At 50.0% G+C, this 19,168-nt stretch overlaps 1 protein-coding gene across 1 annotated transcript in view; it reads right to left on the reverse strand.

Moving 5' to 3' along the window:
* Positions 1-18,747, reverse strand: part of MAN1C1 (mannosidase alpha class 1C member 1) — a 61,442-nt gene extending 42,695 nt beyond the window's left edge. The window contains exons 1-2 of the mRNA XM_027905555.1: positions 18,420-18,747; positions 16,571-17,517 (exon numbers count right to left, since the gene is read on the reverse strand). Coding sequence (XP_027761356.1) covers positions 16,571-17,137 — 567 coding nt within the window. The 5' untranslated portion in view covers positions 17,138-17,517; positions 18,420-18,747. The remainder of the gene's footprint in view (positions 1-16,570; positions 17,518-18,419) is intronic.
* Between the last annotated feature and the right edge of the window lie 421 nt (positions 18,748-19,168).

Here is a 19,168-nt window from a genome sequence, read left to right on the forward strand (position 1 = left end):
TGGCACAGAGAGAGCCTGGACGTGAAGAGGATGTGGAAATGACTCTATTTTGTTGCCTAAAACTAACGTTGTAATTCTGAATCAGCCTCATTTTAAGCTGAGCATGGAATTTAAAGTTATTTCCTTCCTCGACTTTTTTAACCCCTCCACTCCAGAAGATCCAAAGTTTCCAGACCCAGGCACCTCTGCAAGGCTGGCTCAGTGTGATCCAGAGCTCCCCAGCACCTCCATCGCAGGGAGATGATGGAAAACTACCTTGGGTTTCCTTTCAACAGCCTCTTATATCCTACAGGGGAAATCTCCTCCTCTCCTCCTGTCTCCTCACACGAGGAGGGACAGCCTGAGGCCTGACAGGCTCCCCACAGTGACCCACTTCACACAGGACTCGGAGCACTGTTCGAATAAACACGTTTATTCTTCATTTGCCTATTCAGCCACTTAAGCTGCATTTGTCACGGCGCTGCAGAAGGTTCCCCTACAAAACGATTTCTTGGGCTGCACTGCCTGTGGTGTGTCCTAAACTCTCCTTCTTTGTTCTGTCCCGAGCTGATAGTCAGGGAGACAGAGGATGGATGAGACTGGATATGCTGCTTCATCAAACTGCCAGTTTGTTCCGTTCCGTGAACAAAATTCTGCTTGCTGCTTTCAAACCCTGTAGATTTGGGAGGCAAGTTGCATAATGTGCCTCTTCCCCTTCCCTCCCCTCCCTTTTCGTTTTCCAAGATCAAGCTTTCCTCTCTCCAAACGACGGGGTCCAAAAGCAGCAACTGGAAAAGACGAAGAGCCAAAAAAGCATCTGCACCGTTCTGCCCCTTCTGGCTCCCTGCAGCTGCCTCTCCAGGCCAAATTTAGCAGCTCGAACTTCCAAACCAGCTGAAGGGATTCATCAAGGTTCTAAAAGTGGGGGCTCCACATTCACAGGAGCTTTTCAGATGCTTTCCCTGGCCGAGGTTCCGAATTCCAGGCTGAAAGGGAAGGGGCTGGAGCCGAGAGGTGCGGGAGGGGAATGTGCCTGCTGAGGTGTTTCAGGCGGGTTTCTGATGAGCCACACGAAGGTTAGAAGTGAATATTTTATGCCATTCCAGTCATGACACATCACAATACATCAGTGTTAACATTATGCCATTTCAGATTTGAAAAATGGCACCAGAACCCACAAAAATTATGGAGATAGATCCATAATTTTAGATTTTGCTCTTACCAGTGAGCCATCTGCCATCTAATAGATAATTATCTATTTGGCCCTGATATTCTAATCACTCTGGCTCTCGGCTGATTTATAGCAGAGACTTCCAAATTTACAATTTAATTTGTCAGATTGCTCTTTCTTTTCTATAACCTGTAAGCCATTTGTTACTTCTGAGAGTTTCAGCAGCCCAGTCAGACAATTATATATTAAAATCAACTAGAAATAGCGAAACTGAATTCTGAAAATCCGCACTATCACTTTCATCATTTAGGCCATTATCTTTCCCTGTGCTTTGGTCCCTCCGAACCCAAAAAGGATCTGGCTTTCATGCCCACATATTTCACACAGGCAGCAGCAGAACAAAAAAAAGGCATTTAGTGAATTCTGTGATCCAGATAGTGATGAAACAGGTTTCAGGATAAAAACTTGACCAAGGACGTGTTTTCCCTTTGAAGAGACGTGCAGATCTTTGGCACATTTAATAACTAAACCACTCAAAATCTCTGATTTGTGGTCTTGCAAAAAGCAGAGAGATGAGAGAAGGAAAAGGGGAAAAACCTCCTCCCCACTATCACTTGCCCTCCTTTTGTTAACAGGGAAGATTTCCAAATGCAGAGCATTCCCAAACAGCTATTTGATTAGTTTGATCCATCTAGACTGGGACAATTAGTAAATGCTTAAAGGATGAAATCTAAATATACCGACCAATCAGCCCCTTTCAAGAACTTCCAAGGAACATTACACAAAGCCATTATCTTCACAAGATAACCACTTTTGTGGATCTTTAGCCTCCTTTCTTCAACTCCCCTTCAAACATCTCACTATGAAGCATCTAAGGAACTTTCAGTTTGGTTGATAAAAAGGTAATTTTAAATATTTCTTTCCCCATTGTATTCCTAACCTGTTTTTTCCCACCTCTCTCCCTTTCTCTGGAGTTGGAGGCAGATGAGTTGTCTCATCCCTTTCAAGCCCAAGATCTGTTCTTTCCCACCTCTGACTTTCTTGCTACCTCAAAATAGCCCTGTTCTAGTTTGGATTTTTAAGATGCAACGTAATTCCACATATTTTCCCCAACTGTGTAAAAAAAATAATTTGCCAGATGACAGGATGCAGAGAAAGAGAGGAACTGACTGTCAAGTGTTGCAGGCAGAAGAAAAAGTCTGCCTGAACACACCAGGATAAGCCATTTATGTTTGGAATAATGGATGTATTTTTCCCTAATCAGACTTGCATAAACTTGTATAATTCAGGATTGACTGCGGGAAAGGTGATGAAACAGCATCACGTTCATTACGTGTTGCTGGTTTTAATACTGTCACGCGGAGATATAAATATCCCTACAAACAGAATGGTCCAAAAAGGCTGGAATTCACTTGAAAACCTTTAATGGAGAGCTGAGCAGCTTCTCAGGTTACTTCTCTGGGACGCCGTGCTCGGTAATGTTTTTACGTAACAGCAAAAGGACGACAAAAAGGCTGTGAGTTAACCCAGCTGATTGAGATGTTCCATTTAGGGCAGGCACTAAATATCCAGAGGCTTTTACTTGGTGGGTTTAAAAGCCTGGAACTGCAGAACAGGCAGTGCTGCAGTTACCAGAGACGTTACCAGGCAACTCACAGAGACGGACACCAACACTGATAATCCATTCTAAAGTAATTACACTTTATAATTAAAGATTACAGTAAATCCAATAGATCCCAACAGGAACTTGAGCAATTCAAAGGCACGCTGGCTCACCTGTCTGTTTTCCAGGAGCCATGTTAGCTCCTGTCTGTGAATAAAACACCGAGTGAATCGCTGAGATTTTCATTTAATTGGCCCTCAAACGACTGACAACCGTGAGAGCCTCGCCTTGGGAAGTGTTAATCGAACATCACCTCGCCCCTCTAACTCTGAATCAAACATCAGTCTTCTTTTAATTGATGGCAAAGGGGTGACAGGGGGTAAAACCTGAGTCTGTCACTACCAAATGAAAGCCCTGGCAAAGCCAAGTGAACACGATCCTGGCTCCAGTGGGACAGGTATTTCCTCTCTAGTTCCATTTTTGACTCAGCTCCAGCCTGAGCACAGAACTCCTCCCTTGTGCTCCAGTTCTTCCTAATGGATTCTAACCCAAAATTTCAAACCCTGTCATTCTCCTGACCGTAAATACATCAGCTGATAGTTTGGTGTTAGATGGCAGATAGACACTGTGAATCACTTGCTACGTGCAGCTTTATCTGGAAGTAAATATAACAGTAATTCAAGCAACAGGTGAGCGGGGCTTCGCTTCAGATTTTTTCTGGCAAGGTCTTGGCAGCTTGTCCTCAAACTGGCATGGGTGGTTTTCCATGCCATCAGTTGCTATCACAGCTCACTCTCTCCTGCACAACAGCCAAAGACACGACAGCTCCTTGCTTAGAAAACTGATCCCCATCACTGGAACGACTGAGGAATTCTTTATGGAGATAGAAGAAATCACCCTCCATCCAGACACAAGGCACCTCCCAGCAAGTTACAGTAAGAAAAAAGTAAGTTTTACATTCTGCTTGTTGTTCCCAGCCAGACAGTCCAGCTGAGTAATGGCTGGATGGAGCTCAGATCTGCAGAGGTAAGCACTCTCTCCCAGCCACAATCAGGGAAAAAGCAGGGCTAGAAGCCTGATTTGCACTGGGGGAACAGGAAAAAAAACCCAGCACAGAGTAGTCCAAGGTCGTTAGTGTTAGTGACAAGGACAGAAATAGAACTCAAGAGTCTCCCTGACTCACAGTCCCTGCTAGGAAAGCTGAATGGGAGAAAGAGCAGCTCAAGCCACAATTAAACTAACACCTAATTAAATGCCTAATGCAACTAGATTTAACTATGTCAAGAGGGGAAAAAAAAAACCCAACTAAAATCCTTCGATAGGGCTATCTCAGGCATTAAGACCCAGCTGGATCCAGCTGCATCTAAATCAGGAAACATGTCAGCAAGAGCAGTTGATTTTGCAGTTAGCCCAGTAATGAGATGCTGGACTGGAAGAGGACAACAATGGTTTTGAGAACGAATTTGCAAGTCTAGACCCAAGCACGGAGTGATTTAGTAGAGAGATGAGAAGAGCTGTAGCCCCGGCTCCTTCGCTTCCCAGAATCAAAGCCTGGGGAAGAATCTAAGGGAAATAAAAGGTACTTGTGTTCCCAGAGCTGTCAGCTTCATGTTCACACGCAGGATATTCCAGAGCACGGCCAGGCTGATGCTGCACAACAAATTCAGCAATAAAAAAAACACAATAAAGACTCTTTTTGCCCTGAGTTTGTCACCCCTGAGTGCTACTCAGGCACTTGCTGTCACAGGGTTTGGGGAACGGGCAGGAAAAGGCCATCCAGGGTGCCCAGTCTGCAGCCTCACTGACCTCATCAAACCTGAGGGGTGATTTCTCCCGTGGATGGACACTCCAAAGGCAATCTGGGATGCTGCAGAAAGAAGCGGTGTCGAAGGGCAAGTCTAACTGTGTGATGGAGACCAAAGTGAAGATGTTGTGGCAGCAAACGCGTGGGAAGGGAATAGTGGGATACAGGAAGGGCTGGAAATTGGGCAGGTGACACTGCAACAAAGATGAGCTCAAAACCCCAGCAATAGTTATGATCTCCCTCGTTATCACCACAGAATGAAGGCAGAAGCAGCTCTTTGAGCAGCACGAGGAAATCAGGGAAGAAATTTAAGGCGCTTATAAAACGTTGTGGGTTTTTTTTTTTTTAATGTATATACTGTGCAGAATTTGAACTTAACCCTGGTTTATGGCTTCCCTGCAGCCAGATTTCCCACCCAAACCAGATTTTGTAAATGGAAATTGCAGCTGTGAGGATATATCTGTAGCACTTAAGTACTGCTTTCAAAGTGGAAGGTACCAGAATGTGTTGGAAGGTACCAGAATTGAGCAACACAAGACCAGAAATCAATCTCTTTCCGTATAATATTGGAATAGTACACAATAATAAGAGATAATTAAAAATATTAAAATATACCCAAACTACATCTCACTGCGCTACACTTCTCCATGCCCCTAGTTACAGGAATTGTGGGATATGCTGCACTTTGGAAGTGAGAAGGTACCCCACACCCAAACACACACACACAGAGGCACACCAAGCAGATATTTTCCCTGACACTGCTAAAGCATCACAACTCATTTACATCCCCGTGCACTGGTTCACTTCCCAAGTGCTAACAAAGTTGTGCATCAGGAGGTGTCTGTCAAACACACAACAACTCCTCAGCTGCTGTTGGGGGGTGCAGGAACACAGGACAGCAGGCAGACCCACAAAGCCACCAGTACACGCCGTGTGACACTGTCATTTAGATTTTTCAAGTCCTTTTAACTCCAGGTTGGACAGCCTGGCTTTTTGCTAGCAACTACTATTTCACTCCAGCATGCTTTGAGGAAAGAAAGTGGGGAAAAAATTACTTGCCTAGTAATGACGCTCCTTCAAATGTCACCTCCAAGTCCCCTCCTGAGTTCTGCGCCTGCAGCACAAATCCCGCAGGAAATTCCCTGAGCTCTCAAGATTTTGGGCACTGTCACATACCCATAGGCTGCCTTGAGGGCTCTTCCATTTCAGCTACGTCCCTTCAAGCATGTACAGCACACGGGCTTCGTAAATCCCTAATTACACACGCAGGCTACAAATTCTCCTTAAAAGTGACCAGAGGTGCAGGTGAGTGCTGGACAGCAGTTACAACACCCAGGCCAGAATCCATCAGCTCCTCACCACAACATCCCCATGCTAAATGGGAAGGTGGATGGAAACACCAGCACTGAGCAAGATTGTTTTTACAGACCTGCATTATGACAAGGTAAGTAATTTTCTCTTTCCCCTACAGATACCATCTGCACAAGATTCTCATTTCTGGAGAGCTGCAGCCCAAGGGGATGCTCTAAAAGGAGCTGTAGCAATAAGTAACCCAAAATGGGCAGACTGCAAGGAGATGGAAGAAAAGAAAAAAAATGACTGTGGAAACATTTTGCTTTACTTTTTTGAGGATAATAAGGACAAGGGGGTAAAAAAGTCTCTGGAACCTATTAGGCCTGTCTGTGGGGACAGATGTCAAACAGATCAATATTGAAAAGAAACAAAACCAGAGAAGGGATCAGGCTTTGTACTCCTGAGCCTTGGATGTGGCACCATGGCAGGAATCTCTGTGGGTATGGAAGTGAAAGACTAAGCAGGGACCAGAGTCTCTGTGTGTAAATCTGCCAAGGAGCCAACCTGAGGCAAGCAAATAAAGCCTTCCTCCCCCAGAGACATCCTGACAGTCACTGTCTTACACAGTTGTGGAAATCACGATGCACCAGGTCGGGGTTCTGTGTGAGGCTCCACATCCAGCAGCCCAAGCTGGACACCTGGAGAGCTCCAGTTCAGCCAAAGAAAACATTTCCAAGGTGTTTTTCAGATATAAAAAGTGAAGAACAGCCTCAAAGTCGCCAAATCCTCTTTTGGGGAAGAGATTTCTCAGCCTGGGATGCGGCAAGAGGCTTTGGAACACGAGGGACACGGAGCTGCTAAATCAGAGCAGGAGGATAAACGGGACCGATTCACACCACGGCTCGAGGTGCAGCCCTGGCTGATGACAACCTGAGCAGGCCCTTGGATCTGGAAAGGGAAATGCCAGCTCTGAGCAGGACCCATGCTGTAAGATACAAAAGGAGCCCTTCCACACCAGAGGGAAACCTGAACACCATCAGGGGTTCACTCAGTACGCTCCTCCCACTCCTCCCGTCTCAGGACCGAGCAGCTGATCTGCCTCTGCCCTTCCCAGCACCCGCTCAGCGTGAATTGCTTTTGACACATGGATGGCTCAGGGGCCCGAAACGCAGGCAGAAGCAGATGGGATAACTGAAGGAAGGGGAGAAAGAAAGAAAGAAAAAAAAAAAATGTAAATACAGGCCAAGAGTTACCCTGCATCACTCCTGTTCCGCGCTGTGAGAACGGACTTAGGGAGCAGAAGGAACATCTGCTCAGAAACCGTCCTCGTTTCAGCCCAAATGCTGGAACAGGAGAGAGAGGGAAGCTGAGAACTGCCAGCACACCTCGTGCTTTATCTCACACTTGGATGGCTTAACAGGAGAGATCTGGGAGGATGAGTTTAGTTTAATGATTTCTTGCTGGTTCACCTGCTCCCCATCTGTCTTTGTAGTCCTTGCTCAGAGGGACAGATTGGAGCACTGCTGTCCTCTCCCCTTCCCAGAGTTACTTGTGATTTGGACTTCTGACGGGAGGCATAGAGCAATTCTCAAGCATTAAGTAGTCCACTGAGATTAGTCCAATAATTTATCAAAGGTAATAGCTAATAACAGACACAAGAAACTCCCTCACAGCCTTCCTAGAGCCTCATGTCAGAGTTGTCACCTTATGAAAGCGTTATACAAGAAATTCTTGGACCACAAGAGCAAATTTATTAACCAGGGGCTGATAAACTCTTCCAAGAGCCCCACAGCCCACAATAAATCATACAAATCAGGTTGCAAACACCAGATCTTTAATAAAAATGAAGCTGGAGGAGTGGATGTTAGAACAACGTTAGAATTCAGCTGGCAGGATGGAGGGGACTCGTTTTCATTTAGCCTGACCTCCCATCCCGAGAGGGATCAAGGCTTGGCCCTGGCATCACTCCAGCACTGCACTACACAGTCATCATACGACAGTGACTAATGAACTGCTGAAAGAATAAAGCAAGAAATGGCAAGTTAAGGGATCTGGGTAATAAACTAAAGAAAAGAGCCATAAAGATTCATCAGAATTAGAGGCAGAAGGCACCTCCCAGGTCACAGACTCCATGTTCCTGTCAGTGTAGGAGAGGCACCCACTGTACTGCTCTGGCTGTGCTGCCCTTCACAAGACCAAAGGAACAAGGTTCCACTCTGTTTCACTCACCAAATTCCACCCTCACATTCAACCCCAAATTTTGTTTAAGTCTTTGAAATCCAGAAATGAAAGCACCAAACGAGAAGACTGCTTTATCCTGCTGCAGCCAGGGCTGCCTTTCAGAAATCAACCTTTTGAACTATGCTGCTGTGCAGCCACCGACGAGAGTGGGCAGATCCACAGCCAGCAGTGACAATGTTCTGGTTTGTTGAGGGCTCACCAACACGCAGAACAGATGTCTGATAGATAAGATAATCGAACACCACTGTGGTGGTTCAGGACTGAGGAACCCTAACACGGTCTTGGTGCTGCAGGAAGGACTTTAGGAAAGCCAAAACAGCACCAGAAACCAGCCAAGGATTTGTCAGGGTTCATCCAGCACAATGCTGAACTCCAACGTAAATACGTGCCCTTCCCAGAAAACTCCAGAGAAAAACGAGGCTCAGGTGGAAGAAGAGGCAGAAAACATCCCATTTCCACTGGAAGTATTTCACTTGTGCGCTGGGCTGGCTAACCCAGACAGCAGGAGGGTTTCAGGATGGATGAAATGCGATTACATTATAATTATCCTTTGTTACTTTGCAAAGTACACGGTTATGCACTTTCTTTACTGCCCAGGGAAATCATGTTAACACAATTAGAGCAAGAACCCTGCTTTAAACATGGTTGCTCGGACGTTACTAACACGGCTCCAATTCTCAGTACAGACAGTCTTCAGAGCCATCCTGCTCCATAAATCAGTGGGAGTTCTGTCACTTGCTCTGAAGAGAAGGGACACTCTCCAGGATGCGCTGAAGATACAGCTTCACTCTATATCATCATCTGTGCTGGAGCTGCTGGCACGAGATGCTGCAGAATTTCTACATCTCTCGCATTTATTATTCTTTGCAGCAGAATATCGTTCTACCCGCTAACAAACTAAGAGAGGGAAATCTAACAACAGCTCTAGGGCCAGGCAAGGCAAGTGTTGGAGGCCACATTAGAACTAATGAGCTCCTGGCTCCCACTCAATCACAACCATCAGAACAATTAGCTCAAATAAACCCAAGAACCGTTTTCTGCTCCGCCGTCGTCTGCCCGTCCTCCCCAGTAACCCCCGAGCTGGAGAACTCCAATCGGCTTTGACAGAGGGGAGAGGTCCCAGACAAACTAAAGTTCAGTGCAAAATGCCAACAAACTGGTGGGGAGACCCCACAGAGTGTCCCACTAAAGGGGGGTACGAGAGGCTCCTGCTCCGGTCCCGCAGAGCCCGCTGAGGAACAGGCAGCTGGATGGGGAGCGGCACCTCTGGCTCTGGGACACCGGGAAGAGCAAAGGACACCACCAGGCAGGGATGGGTGACACAGATTTACAAATACAAGGATGGGGAAAGTCTCCAACTCCATGATGGATCTCAGGATGCATGGGGGTTTCAGCACACAGAGCCCCCGTTCCTAGAGAGCCAGAACCCAGTACCTTTCCTGCTAAGGGGAGAAACCTTAAGAACACATCTTCCCTTTTCCAACACCGTGGAGACCTCTCCTTGGATTCCAGCACGCAGCAGACATGCACACAAGGGACTCTGCATCCTTGCTGTCGAGATAAGTAGATGCAGAAGGGAAGCACTGAAGTCACTTCAGTTTAGTGCAAGCTCTTGCCATTACTTACGCTCCAGTGTCCTCCCAGGGAACGCTGAAGGGCCCGAGAGGAAGCAGTTTCGCTGCACATTAACTTGCTGGATTAGGGATTAAAAAAACCTGTGCCCATTTCACGGAGGCGCCCAGTGGAACCACACGGTGCCACAACGAATCTGCCGTCAGGAGCAGCACACGGAACCGAGTGCCCTGATCTCATTAACAGCAGGTGCTCTGCTCCTCCAGTCAGGGCACCAATGAGTAACATCCCTGTCCCATAAATAGAGGGTGTTTATTATCCAGTCCTTCAGCGCTCCCACTGTGCTCCCTCTCCCACAGTGGTTTGGGTCCATCATGCACAATGCACTCGCATTATGCACGGATCAGGGACATCACTGCCCATGACAGCTCCCCTGGAGCCCTTCCAAAATGTTGTGTCATATGATGAACTGAAGTGCCAAGGGGACACGCAGTAAAGACAGCAATCATGGCAGTGTGTGCGCTCCCCATGCCAAATCCATTCACAGCACTCACTGAAAAGTACTTTTCTGGGGGAATGTAAATGTAGTCTCTTTCCTAAGCTTTAAAAATCAGAATGCTCCAAGCATAAGGCTTCCTCTTCCTACCAATGGAATATTCCTCCTGCCTTCTCCTTTTGACAGCTTCATGTCAGCTTTATGTTCAGATCAGTCTGTCATTTAATACTGGAGATACATTCCCCTTTCCCCCTCTCAGCCTCCCATCTAAAACCTGAATTGTTCTCAATACCGGAAAACATATTCAAAAACATCAAAATGATAAACAACCTAAACAGTAACAGAATCGGAGAGTAAACCAAACATGATTGATTAACCTCCTCTGGTAGAGCCCTGCATACAGAGCCAAAGGAAAGAACACTTAGCACAAAAATCTTTCTCCCATTAAGTGGCAGATTTAATCATTGATTAAAAAGTTAATCAAGAGTCTATAAAAATTTTGGCTGGAAAGATGGGATCTTAACCCAGGTGACTGCTTTTTAGTAAATATTTGAAGAACTGGATACACAGAGCCCCAGAGACTGATGGTAGAACAGGGAGGTTACAGGCCAGGCTCCATCCTTCCTGCCCTAAATCCCTTGTCTTTCTATCTCAGGATTTTCAGAGAAATGAGTGTTTTTACTGAAGTGATTCAGGAAGGCGTAGGTCCTTCTGCATCCTGGAAACTCATTTCACCGTGCCCAGCACTTGCAGTCACTCATCATCCGCCCAGAGAGGTCCAAAACCCAACAATCCTGCCCTCGTGAACAGGGCACTGCCTTTAAGTGGCAGTTTATAAACCAGTCTAGCATCAAATTTAGTTGTTGTGGAACGAGTGCTTTCAGGGCTAGATCTGGGAGATAAGAACAAATGACTTCAAATTGCACAGTACTCCCAAATTCCAAAACACCCTCAGCTCGACAGAGATCGGGAACAGCGAGCACCGAGGTATCGTTGGCATCCAGGGCCAAACAGCACTGCAGCCCAGATCACAGCATGTGAGGCATTTTCTGCACTCATGCATTCTATCAGCAGAACAAATACATTTTTAGTCAATTAACTGTACACCCTACAGCTGAAAGAGGCTCTAGGTCAGGTCTAAATTGTGTTTGCATGAATCCACCAAAGGCCACTGAAGCAAAAAATCCACTGTATGCACCATTTGTGGGATTTACACTACAGTACCCGTTTCACAGGTTCAGTAAATAAATGTAAGGGAAGGAGCACGGAGCAAAGGAAAATTCCAGCAAGCCTGGAGCCAGCCAGTGCTTCAAACTGCAGAGAAATTCTCTCTTGCAAAGGTAATTTTTACCCCAGAGAGAGAATTACGACCTGATCGCAGTATATCTGACTGGCTTGAGATCATAATCCCATTTCATTACAGCAAATATTTCACTAAGAACTCTTTCCTTCACCCCCCAGCATCCAAAGCAAGCCTGCTGGAAGCCACTGGTTTCACATTTGGCCAGCACAAAGGATTAGACACTCTTCCACAGGGAGGAAGATGTGCACGGGGAGGTGCATTTCCATCTGGAACTGCGCGTGGTGCTACTCACGTACCGAAGCCACTGACGGATTACATTATTTGCTTGTAGTGCTGCTCAGCCCCAGATTACACAAAGAAAAAAGGCATTTTCTCCACGTGGAAGAATAGAAGCTGCACAGAGCAGGGAAAGGGAGAGGTCTGAGGTCTTTTTATTGCTGGCTGCAGACGGGAGATGGTCAGAGACTGTCGACGATGTGGTTCAGTGCTGTACCAACAGGGCAACTGTAACTCAACCTGGGAACTGTTCTGAGCCCTGCTTTCTGTCAAATGGTGATCACAACCCCCCTGAGCTCCCCCTGAGAGCACCCACGCCCACACCTTGCCTCCCCAGAGGTGTGCCAGAGGGAAGGAAGGAGCATCAGAGCAGAAAGCTTCTCCCAGCAGGGGTCAGGGCTGCGGCACAAATTCGGGAGAACGAGCAGCGCTTCCCCAGCTCTGCCCCAAAAGAACGAGCCCTTCTTCTTGGCAGTCACAGCTGTCAAAACCACACAAAGGCAACTCGGCAACCAGCACCAAGGAACTTCTCACAAAAGTTGAGCTCCCGATAACACTCCCGCTTCTTGCTAATTACCTTTTTAGTGATAAGCTGTCAAGATATTTGTGTTTAAAAGACTGATCTACCTGTTAATCTGCAGAGTGATGCAGGGCAACCGCGTACACGGGACTCTGACGGCCTCCTTCCCCCCAGGGTGTGAGTTTTGAAAGCAAATACATCTTTAGGGCTGTCTTAAAAGAGGACAGGGGACAGCAAGGTGAGGCAAGCAGAAGAGAAGCCGGGATGAGGAGAACTGCAATGTAAAACAAATAGGCTTCAGTATTACCAAACCAGAGGAAATTAATGCATGTGTCAAACCCAAGGGTACAATTCCAGCACAGGACTAAACACCTGCCTGAATGTGACATATTCCCTTATTTGAAAGGGACAAAGGACACTGTCAGGTTAAGGTATGAGGTATTCCCAGACAGCAGGCGCAGAAGCTTGCCTTTTGTACCCAAAAAAAGAAAAACTAGTAAATCTCTTTGTCTGTTCACATTCTTCTCACGTCCCATGACTGAACTGGAAGTTTTTCACTGATGAACTTTCTGGTCTGGCTGGTTACAGCGGCTGTCCTTAAGCACTGGATGGCATTAGTAGGGTTGGTATAAAAAATAAAGAAATGCTCTTTTCTCTCCCCTACCTATGAGGCCCATGAAGCCACCACAGCAGGAGTACAGCAAGAAACAGTCTGTTTGGTTCATCCATCATCAGCAAAACTGTCAGTTCAGCTCCAACAGCAAAATATTTATTACTGGTTATGATGCAAAAGGCAGAAACCACACGGTCTGATTTCCCCAGATCTGAGGCTGAGTTTGCAATACCAGCAGTTGGAGGGGAAATAATTTTGACTTTTCACTGAGCCAACTTGATCTGGAAATTGTTGAGAGCAAATAAATATGGAATCCCACTGTGGCATTTCTGCAGTCGCTCTCTCCAGCTACAACCACCTCTCTCTTCTTTCCTGAGCATCAGTGATTAGTATTTGGCACATGTAAAAAATCAGCTATTCCCTGAAGCCATGCCTGACTGATCAATTACAGAGCTAATACCTTTTCCAGGGGTCAGTTTTAAGAGATGAATAATCCCTTTCAAACTTCCCAACCTGCAGCACGGGGAGAGACTGTTATTTGGTTTTCTGCAGTCCTCTTGGAAAGGTCAGAGTGCCCACAGTCCTTGGCTGCCCACAGTAACACACAGCAGTATATCCCAGACAATCCTCCAGGTGACCAACGACCTTTCTGCAGTAAACAGTCTGTGCAATACAGGTGCTCTCTTTCCTCCTCAAGAAAACAACCCTTTATTGACCCTGGACTTGTCTTTAAAAGGTAAGCAGAGCCTAAGCTGTCTGTCTCTCTGTCACCCACCAGTGCAAAGCAGATACCTGCATGCACATGTCAGCTCAGCTCCCTGCAGCATTTACTTCTTCTAACAGGCTTTTCTAGGTGTCATTTCAATTTGCTAATCCACCTCTTTTCCCTTCTGCACTCCGAGGAAACACAAGCACTCAGAGCACACGAGTGAGCGAGGCAAATACACCCCCCCAGCCTGACTCCTCAATCTGCAAACAGCTCCGGTGCCCCTCACACTCCAAAGGGTTTTCCCAAACAGCAGTGAAGTGGGAGACACCACAGCTGTGGGTTTCACACTCTATCTTTTAAACAGGAAAAGTCTGGCAGGGCTGCATTAGCACTTTCCACACATACCAGCCAAGAGAGTCATGACACACCCTCTTCTCTAGCTGAAGCATCCAGCAGCTTAGAGACTGGTGGGAAAGAGCGGATACAAGCTAGGATTCCTGCTCAGAATGGAGGGTCCTATGGAAAGCTGAAAGTTCCAAGCCTCTAGGCTGGGCATCAGCTCTGGGCATCTTTGATCATGCACTGGTTTTTCCTCCTGGCTTTCATCTAGGCTCGGGCAGATGGGGAAAAAAAAATACCAACAAATCCCATCCACATCCATCCTCCCTGTTATGGAGGTGCTGACCTGTAAGAATGGCCTAAGGGGAAGCAAAGAAAATAACAAAGCTTTTAGTACAAGGATAGTTTGGAACACATTTTAGCAAATTACAGGACTTAAAGCTCTGGAGGAAGGAGAGAAAAGCTACTTGCAGCTACTGCACACACTTTAAACTAGCCAGCAAACCCACTACCTGCCCTGCCAGCATCTCACATCACATGGAGAATATTTACTAATCCAGAGGCTGTATCATCACTGACTTCTGCCTTGCAGTTCTTTTTTTCTCCATCTGTTTCTTTTCATACAGCATTTGTCTTCTAACCTTCCAGATTTGTTTTCTTCATGTCTTTTTTGATTCACAAAAAAAAAAAAAAAAAAAGATACACCTTATCTCTTTCCCAGGCTGCACCACCCTCCCTTGTTTTGCACAGTCAGTCTCATATCTCAGCACCATATTTATTTTTCTCTCTCTCTGAATAAACAGAAGTGTAGGCACTTTTAAGGAATAAGGGCTCTGTTTGAAGAGTAATTAGCTGTCAGCATAAAACTAATATTTATGGATTCTCATCCTTGAAAACTCTAACTCTGCTACCCGGCACTGATTATGGCTGTTAGAAACAGATGGGGCTGAATCCATACAACTTGAAGTAATCCTACATTTAAAAAATAATTAACTACAAATAAAGGACCGAATGAACGCCGCTCGCTTTGCTAAATTTGATTTGCAGTTTGACTTGTTCGCACGGAGAGGAAGCTGGGTTATTCCCAGGTATGTCGTGCCGCCTGGAATACCTTGGAAGTGGGATTCTGCAGTGGATTCAAGCACACGCTCCCCAACTCCCAGTCCAAATGCCCCGGAGCTGAGATGCAGCAGGGAAGGATGGCTCAATTCCGCCTGGGATCATAAAGAAACCCAGCACCCCTGGGTGTGTTGTGTCTGGTTGCCTGGCACAGAAGTTGGAATTTTACCAGCCGTGCAGCCTTTGTTTTAGTGACTGACAGAGATACCGGGAGGGGAGCGTTAAAAAACTGTTTTTAAAACGCAGGTTGGAGCAGGTGAAAGCCCTCGGTGTGTTACTCTTTCTCCCCTCTTCAACCCTGGGGCAGCATCTTCGCTGAACGGCTGCACCTCCGCCAGAGCACAAACCCAGGAAATTTACACTCTGCTTAATTAAATCTGTGCTTTTTACTTATTGGCACCTCTTACTGGAGCAAAATTCCCTCCAAGTTGGTTATTCATCACAGCAAAAAGATACGACAAACACAATCGAATACTACACAGAGCCTATCGCTCCTGGTTAACTGGGTCACGGCCCGTCTGCGATGTTTGTGAGGCTGCCAGGCTTTTATGCACGAGCTGAGGGCACGAGGACAAATTCTCCCCTCACCCTCACCCCCCTGCAACCCCCTCCACGAGGTTATCCCGGCTCGGCGGGGTCACAGTGAGGGCAGCCCTCGGCTCCTTTTTAGTGGGTAACGATTCCTGTGCCAGTTCCACGAGGATTCAGAGGGACAGACCCCCCTGCTCCCCTCCAGCTCATGGGATGGCACATCCCATCCCATCTCATCCCATCCCATCCCATCCCCATGGACCAGCACAAGTTTTGTCCCCGTTTCTGCAGAGGTTCACATCGACTCCCCCCGGGGATGGAGCCTCTCATACAACCAGACACCTCCTGCCAAGCGAGTTTTTTTTTTTCCCCTAATAATAACCTAGCTGAAATTTAAATTTCCCTTTGCCTAATTTCAGCTCTTTAATTTCCAGTCACACCCCATCAGGCTGCCTTGACATTTCCTCTCCTGTGAGCGGAGGTGTGGGCGCCCACTGACAGGAACACGCCCTGGGAAAGGGACAACCCCAGCTCCTGCCACCTTCCTGGGGAAAGGGAAGGAGAAAGGGGGACAGGAGGGTTCTGTGGGAAATGAGGGTGAGGAGAGTGGAGGCAATGAGGGTACAAGGTGTTGAGGGGAGGTAAGGGCTGACTGAGGAGGTACACAGACAAGAGGGTGGACTGAGAGGGGGGGTTAGGACTGACTGAGAGAGGGGCATGATGTGAGAGGAGGATGAAGGCTGATTCTGGGGGACACAGCTTCAAGGGCTGACTGAGGGGGAACGTGGCCATGGAGGGAGGCGAGGGATGACTAAGAGGGGACATGGCTGTGAGGGGAGGCGAGAACTGACTTAGGGGGAACACGGCCGTGAGGGCTGACTGAGGGGGGACATGGTGTGAAAGGAGGATGAGGGCTTTACTCAGGGGTACCCAGCAGTGAGTGCTGATAGAGGGGTACCTAGCAGTGAGTGCTGGCTGAGAGCGCCGCGGGCGTTCCTCACCTCTTTGATCTTCATCCTGCGGGCGCGGGTCTCGGGGTCCTCTCCGGGCCGCCCGCCCCGCACCGGGTGCCGGAGGCTCCGGCGGAACCGCTCGTAGTCGAAGCGGAACGGAGCCCGCGTCTCCCGGGCAGGGGTGGCGCCGGTGGCGGGCTCGGCTCTCCCCTCGCCGCCCTGCACCTGCTGGCGGGCGCCGGGCGCGGTGCGGGCCGGCGGGCCGGCCATGCGGGCGGCGGTGCGGAGCTTCTCCCGCAGGCGGCGGGGGGCGGCGGGGCTGGCGTGGCGGGGCTCGGCGGCGGCGGGGGGGCTGCGGGGCAGGTCGGTGTCGCGGGTGGAGGAGGAGGAGGCGGAGGACGAGGAGGCGGAGGATGAAGAGGAGGCGGAGGCGGTGGCCCGGCGGGGTAGGAAGAGGCGCTTGAAGCGGGATGAATCGGGCAGGAGGAAGAGGGCCCCGAAGCAGAGCGTGAGCAGGCCCGAGAGGAAGAGCAGGAACAGGAACTTCTGCGGCAGCCGCAGCCCCAGCGCCGCCGGCCAGCCCGGCATGCCCGGCAGCTTCCGCAGCACCACCATGGGGCACCGGATCGCGGCCGCCGGGCGAGACCCGCCGCCGCCGCCGCCGCCCCGGGGAGCGCCGCGGGCTCCTGCGGCCAAAGGCTCAGCGGTGCCCGCCCGCACCACCGGCCGCCTTCACCGGGGACCGCACGTGGGTGGCTCCGGGCCGGGCGGAGCGGCGGCTCAGCGTCCCCCCTGCCGGCATGAAGGCGGCGGCGAGCGCATCCCGCCGGAGCCGGGCTGGGCTGGGCTGGGCTGGGCTGCTCCCGGCGGCGCTCCCCGCCGGACGGACGGACGGACGGACGGACGGACGGCTGCGGTGTGGGGCTGGCTCAGGCAGCGGCGCCGGCGAGGTGCGAGCCCGTCTCTCTAGGCGGTGGGTTCATGCTGCAGCATTTCTGCGGGGCGGGGTGGGGGGGGAGAGAGACAAGAGCGCGGTCATTCAACACCAACGAAGGATGCAGCCGGCGATACAAGGCTTTTGTCCCCTGCCGGTCCCCCGCCTTCCAGCTGCACTAGTTCTCTTTCCCTCTCTCCGGACTTGCCATCAACTCTCCAGTCCGCGAGCAGCTCCTGCTCTGCACCATCTCCCTTTCCAGCTCCGGGCTGCTGGGCTTGGCTGGTGGGGCAGCCCGGGGGTCAAGAGGGGCAGCGAGAAGCTCCTCCTGCTCCTCCCTGACGAGGAGCGAGAAGCCCGGGAGAGGCAGGATGCTCTGGAAGGGGCAGGATGCCCTGGGACATCCCGGGAGGACTAGGATACCCTGGGAGAGGCAGGGTGCCCTGGGACATCCCGGGAGAGACAGGATGCCCTGGAAGGGGCAGGGTGCCCTGGGACACAGCACGGACAGACAGGGACGAAGCTGCTCCGCTCCTCTCCAGGCTGCCAAGAGCTGCCTTCACCCGCGCAGGGCTGGGGGACGATGGGGCTGCAAACCAGCCATGCGGAAAGCTCGGCTCGAGCTGAGCTTCTTGAGGAAAAAAAAAGAAAATAATGGAAAAAATAATAAAAAAATCTACGGGTTTTGGTTTTGCTATAACAGATGCCGGCAAATTCCCTCTTTCTCCCAAATCTCTGCTCGGCTGTTAAAGTTATCCACATCCCCACACCAATCCCCTCCTTATGGGAGAGACAGAGCTCAACTTTCAGACCCTGAAAACAAACAGAACGCGGCTTAAAACCCCTACCCTACAAGCCCCAAACCCTCTTTCTCCTACGGGCAGGGACAGCGCTGCCCCCCCCAAACACGCCGCCAGCCCCGCTCGGCGGACGCTTTCCTACCCCCAGCCCTGTTTTACTCACCCCTCTGACAAATCCAAGCCTCTCCGGCTCCCACAGTGAGCAAAAAAAAAAATCTTCTCAGTCCTGCCCGCTCATCCCAAACAGCGAGAGCCCCTCTCTCGCTGCTGCCAGCGCTCAGTTAGGAAAGGGAAGAAGCTGGGCTCTCCGGGGGGACAGCTGCGCTCTCTCCCTCGCCACCCAGGCGCACGGGAGGGGAATGCCTAACTGCGCCGAGCTACTTGGATGCCTCTGCTTTCCACCTCGGAGGGGACCCGCGGGGCCGCTGTCGCCGCCCGGTGCCCCCTCACGGCAGCACCGCCCGCCGGTCACTGCGACAGCGCCGGGGCCACGCCCCCCCCGCCACGCCCCTCACCGCGCCCCCTCCCGCCAACGGTCACTCCGCCGCCCCCACCGACCAATCAGAGCGCAGCGCCCCTCCCGCCCTCGCTCGCTACTGGCTGCCTGGCCTAGCTTCCCCTTGCCTATTGGTTGTTGGGTATGTCAGTCAAGCCGCGCGGCCCGCCTCCTTGTTTACCACAGTTGCCCGGCTCCGGCTCGCGGCTCGGCGAGCCCCGCCCCTTTCATCCAGCGGCGGCCTCCCATTGGCTGCGAGGAACGCGGCGTGCCCGCTGTGATTGGCGGAGGGGGGCGCAGCTACTTTAAAAAGGGGCTGAGGGCGCCGGGGGGCTCCAGACGCTGTGAGGGCTCGGCAGGTGCTGGTTGGAGGCACCGCTGTTTTTCCCTCTCTTCGCACTCTGTGAGGGTTTTGA

The sequence above is a fragment of the Empidonax traillii genome, unplaced genomic scaffold (genome assembly GCF_003031625.1).
Source record: "Empidonax traillii isolate 1590-97213 ecotype Southwest subspecies unplaced genomic scaffold, ASM303162v1 scaffold1166:size242162, whole genome shotgun sequence".
NCBI lineage: Eukaryota > Metazoa > Chordata > Aves > Passeriformes > Tyrannidae > Empidonax > Empidonax traillii.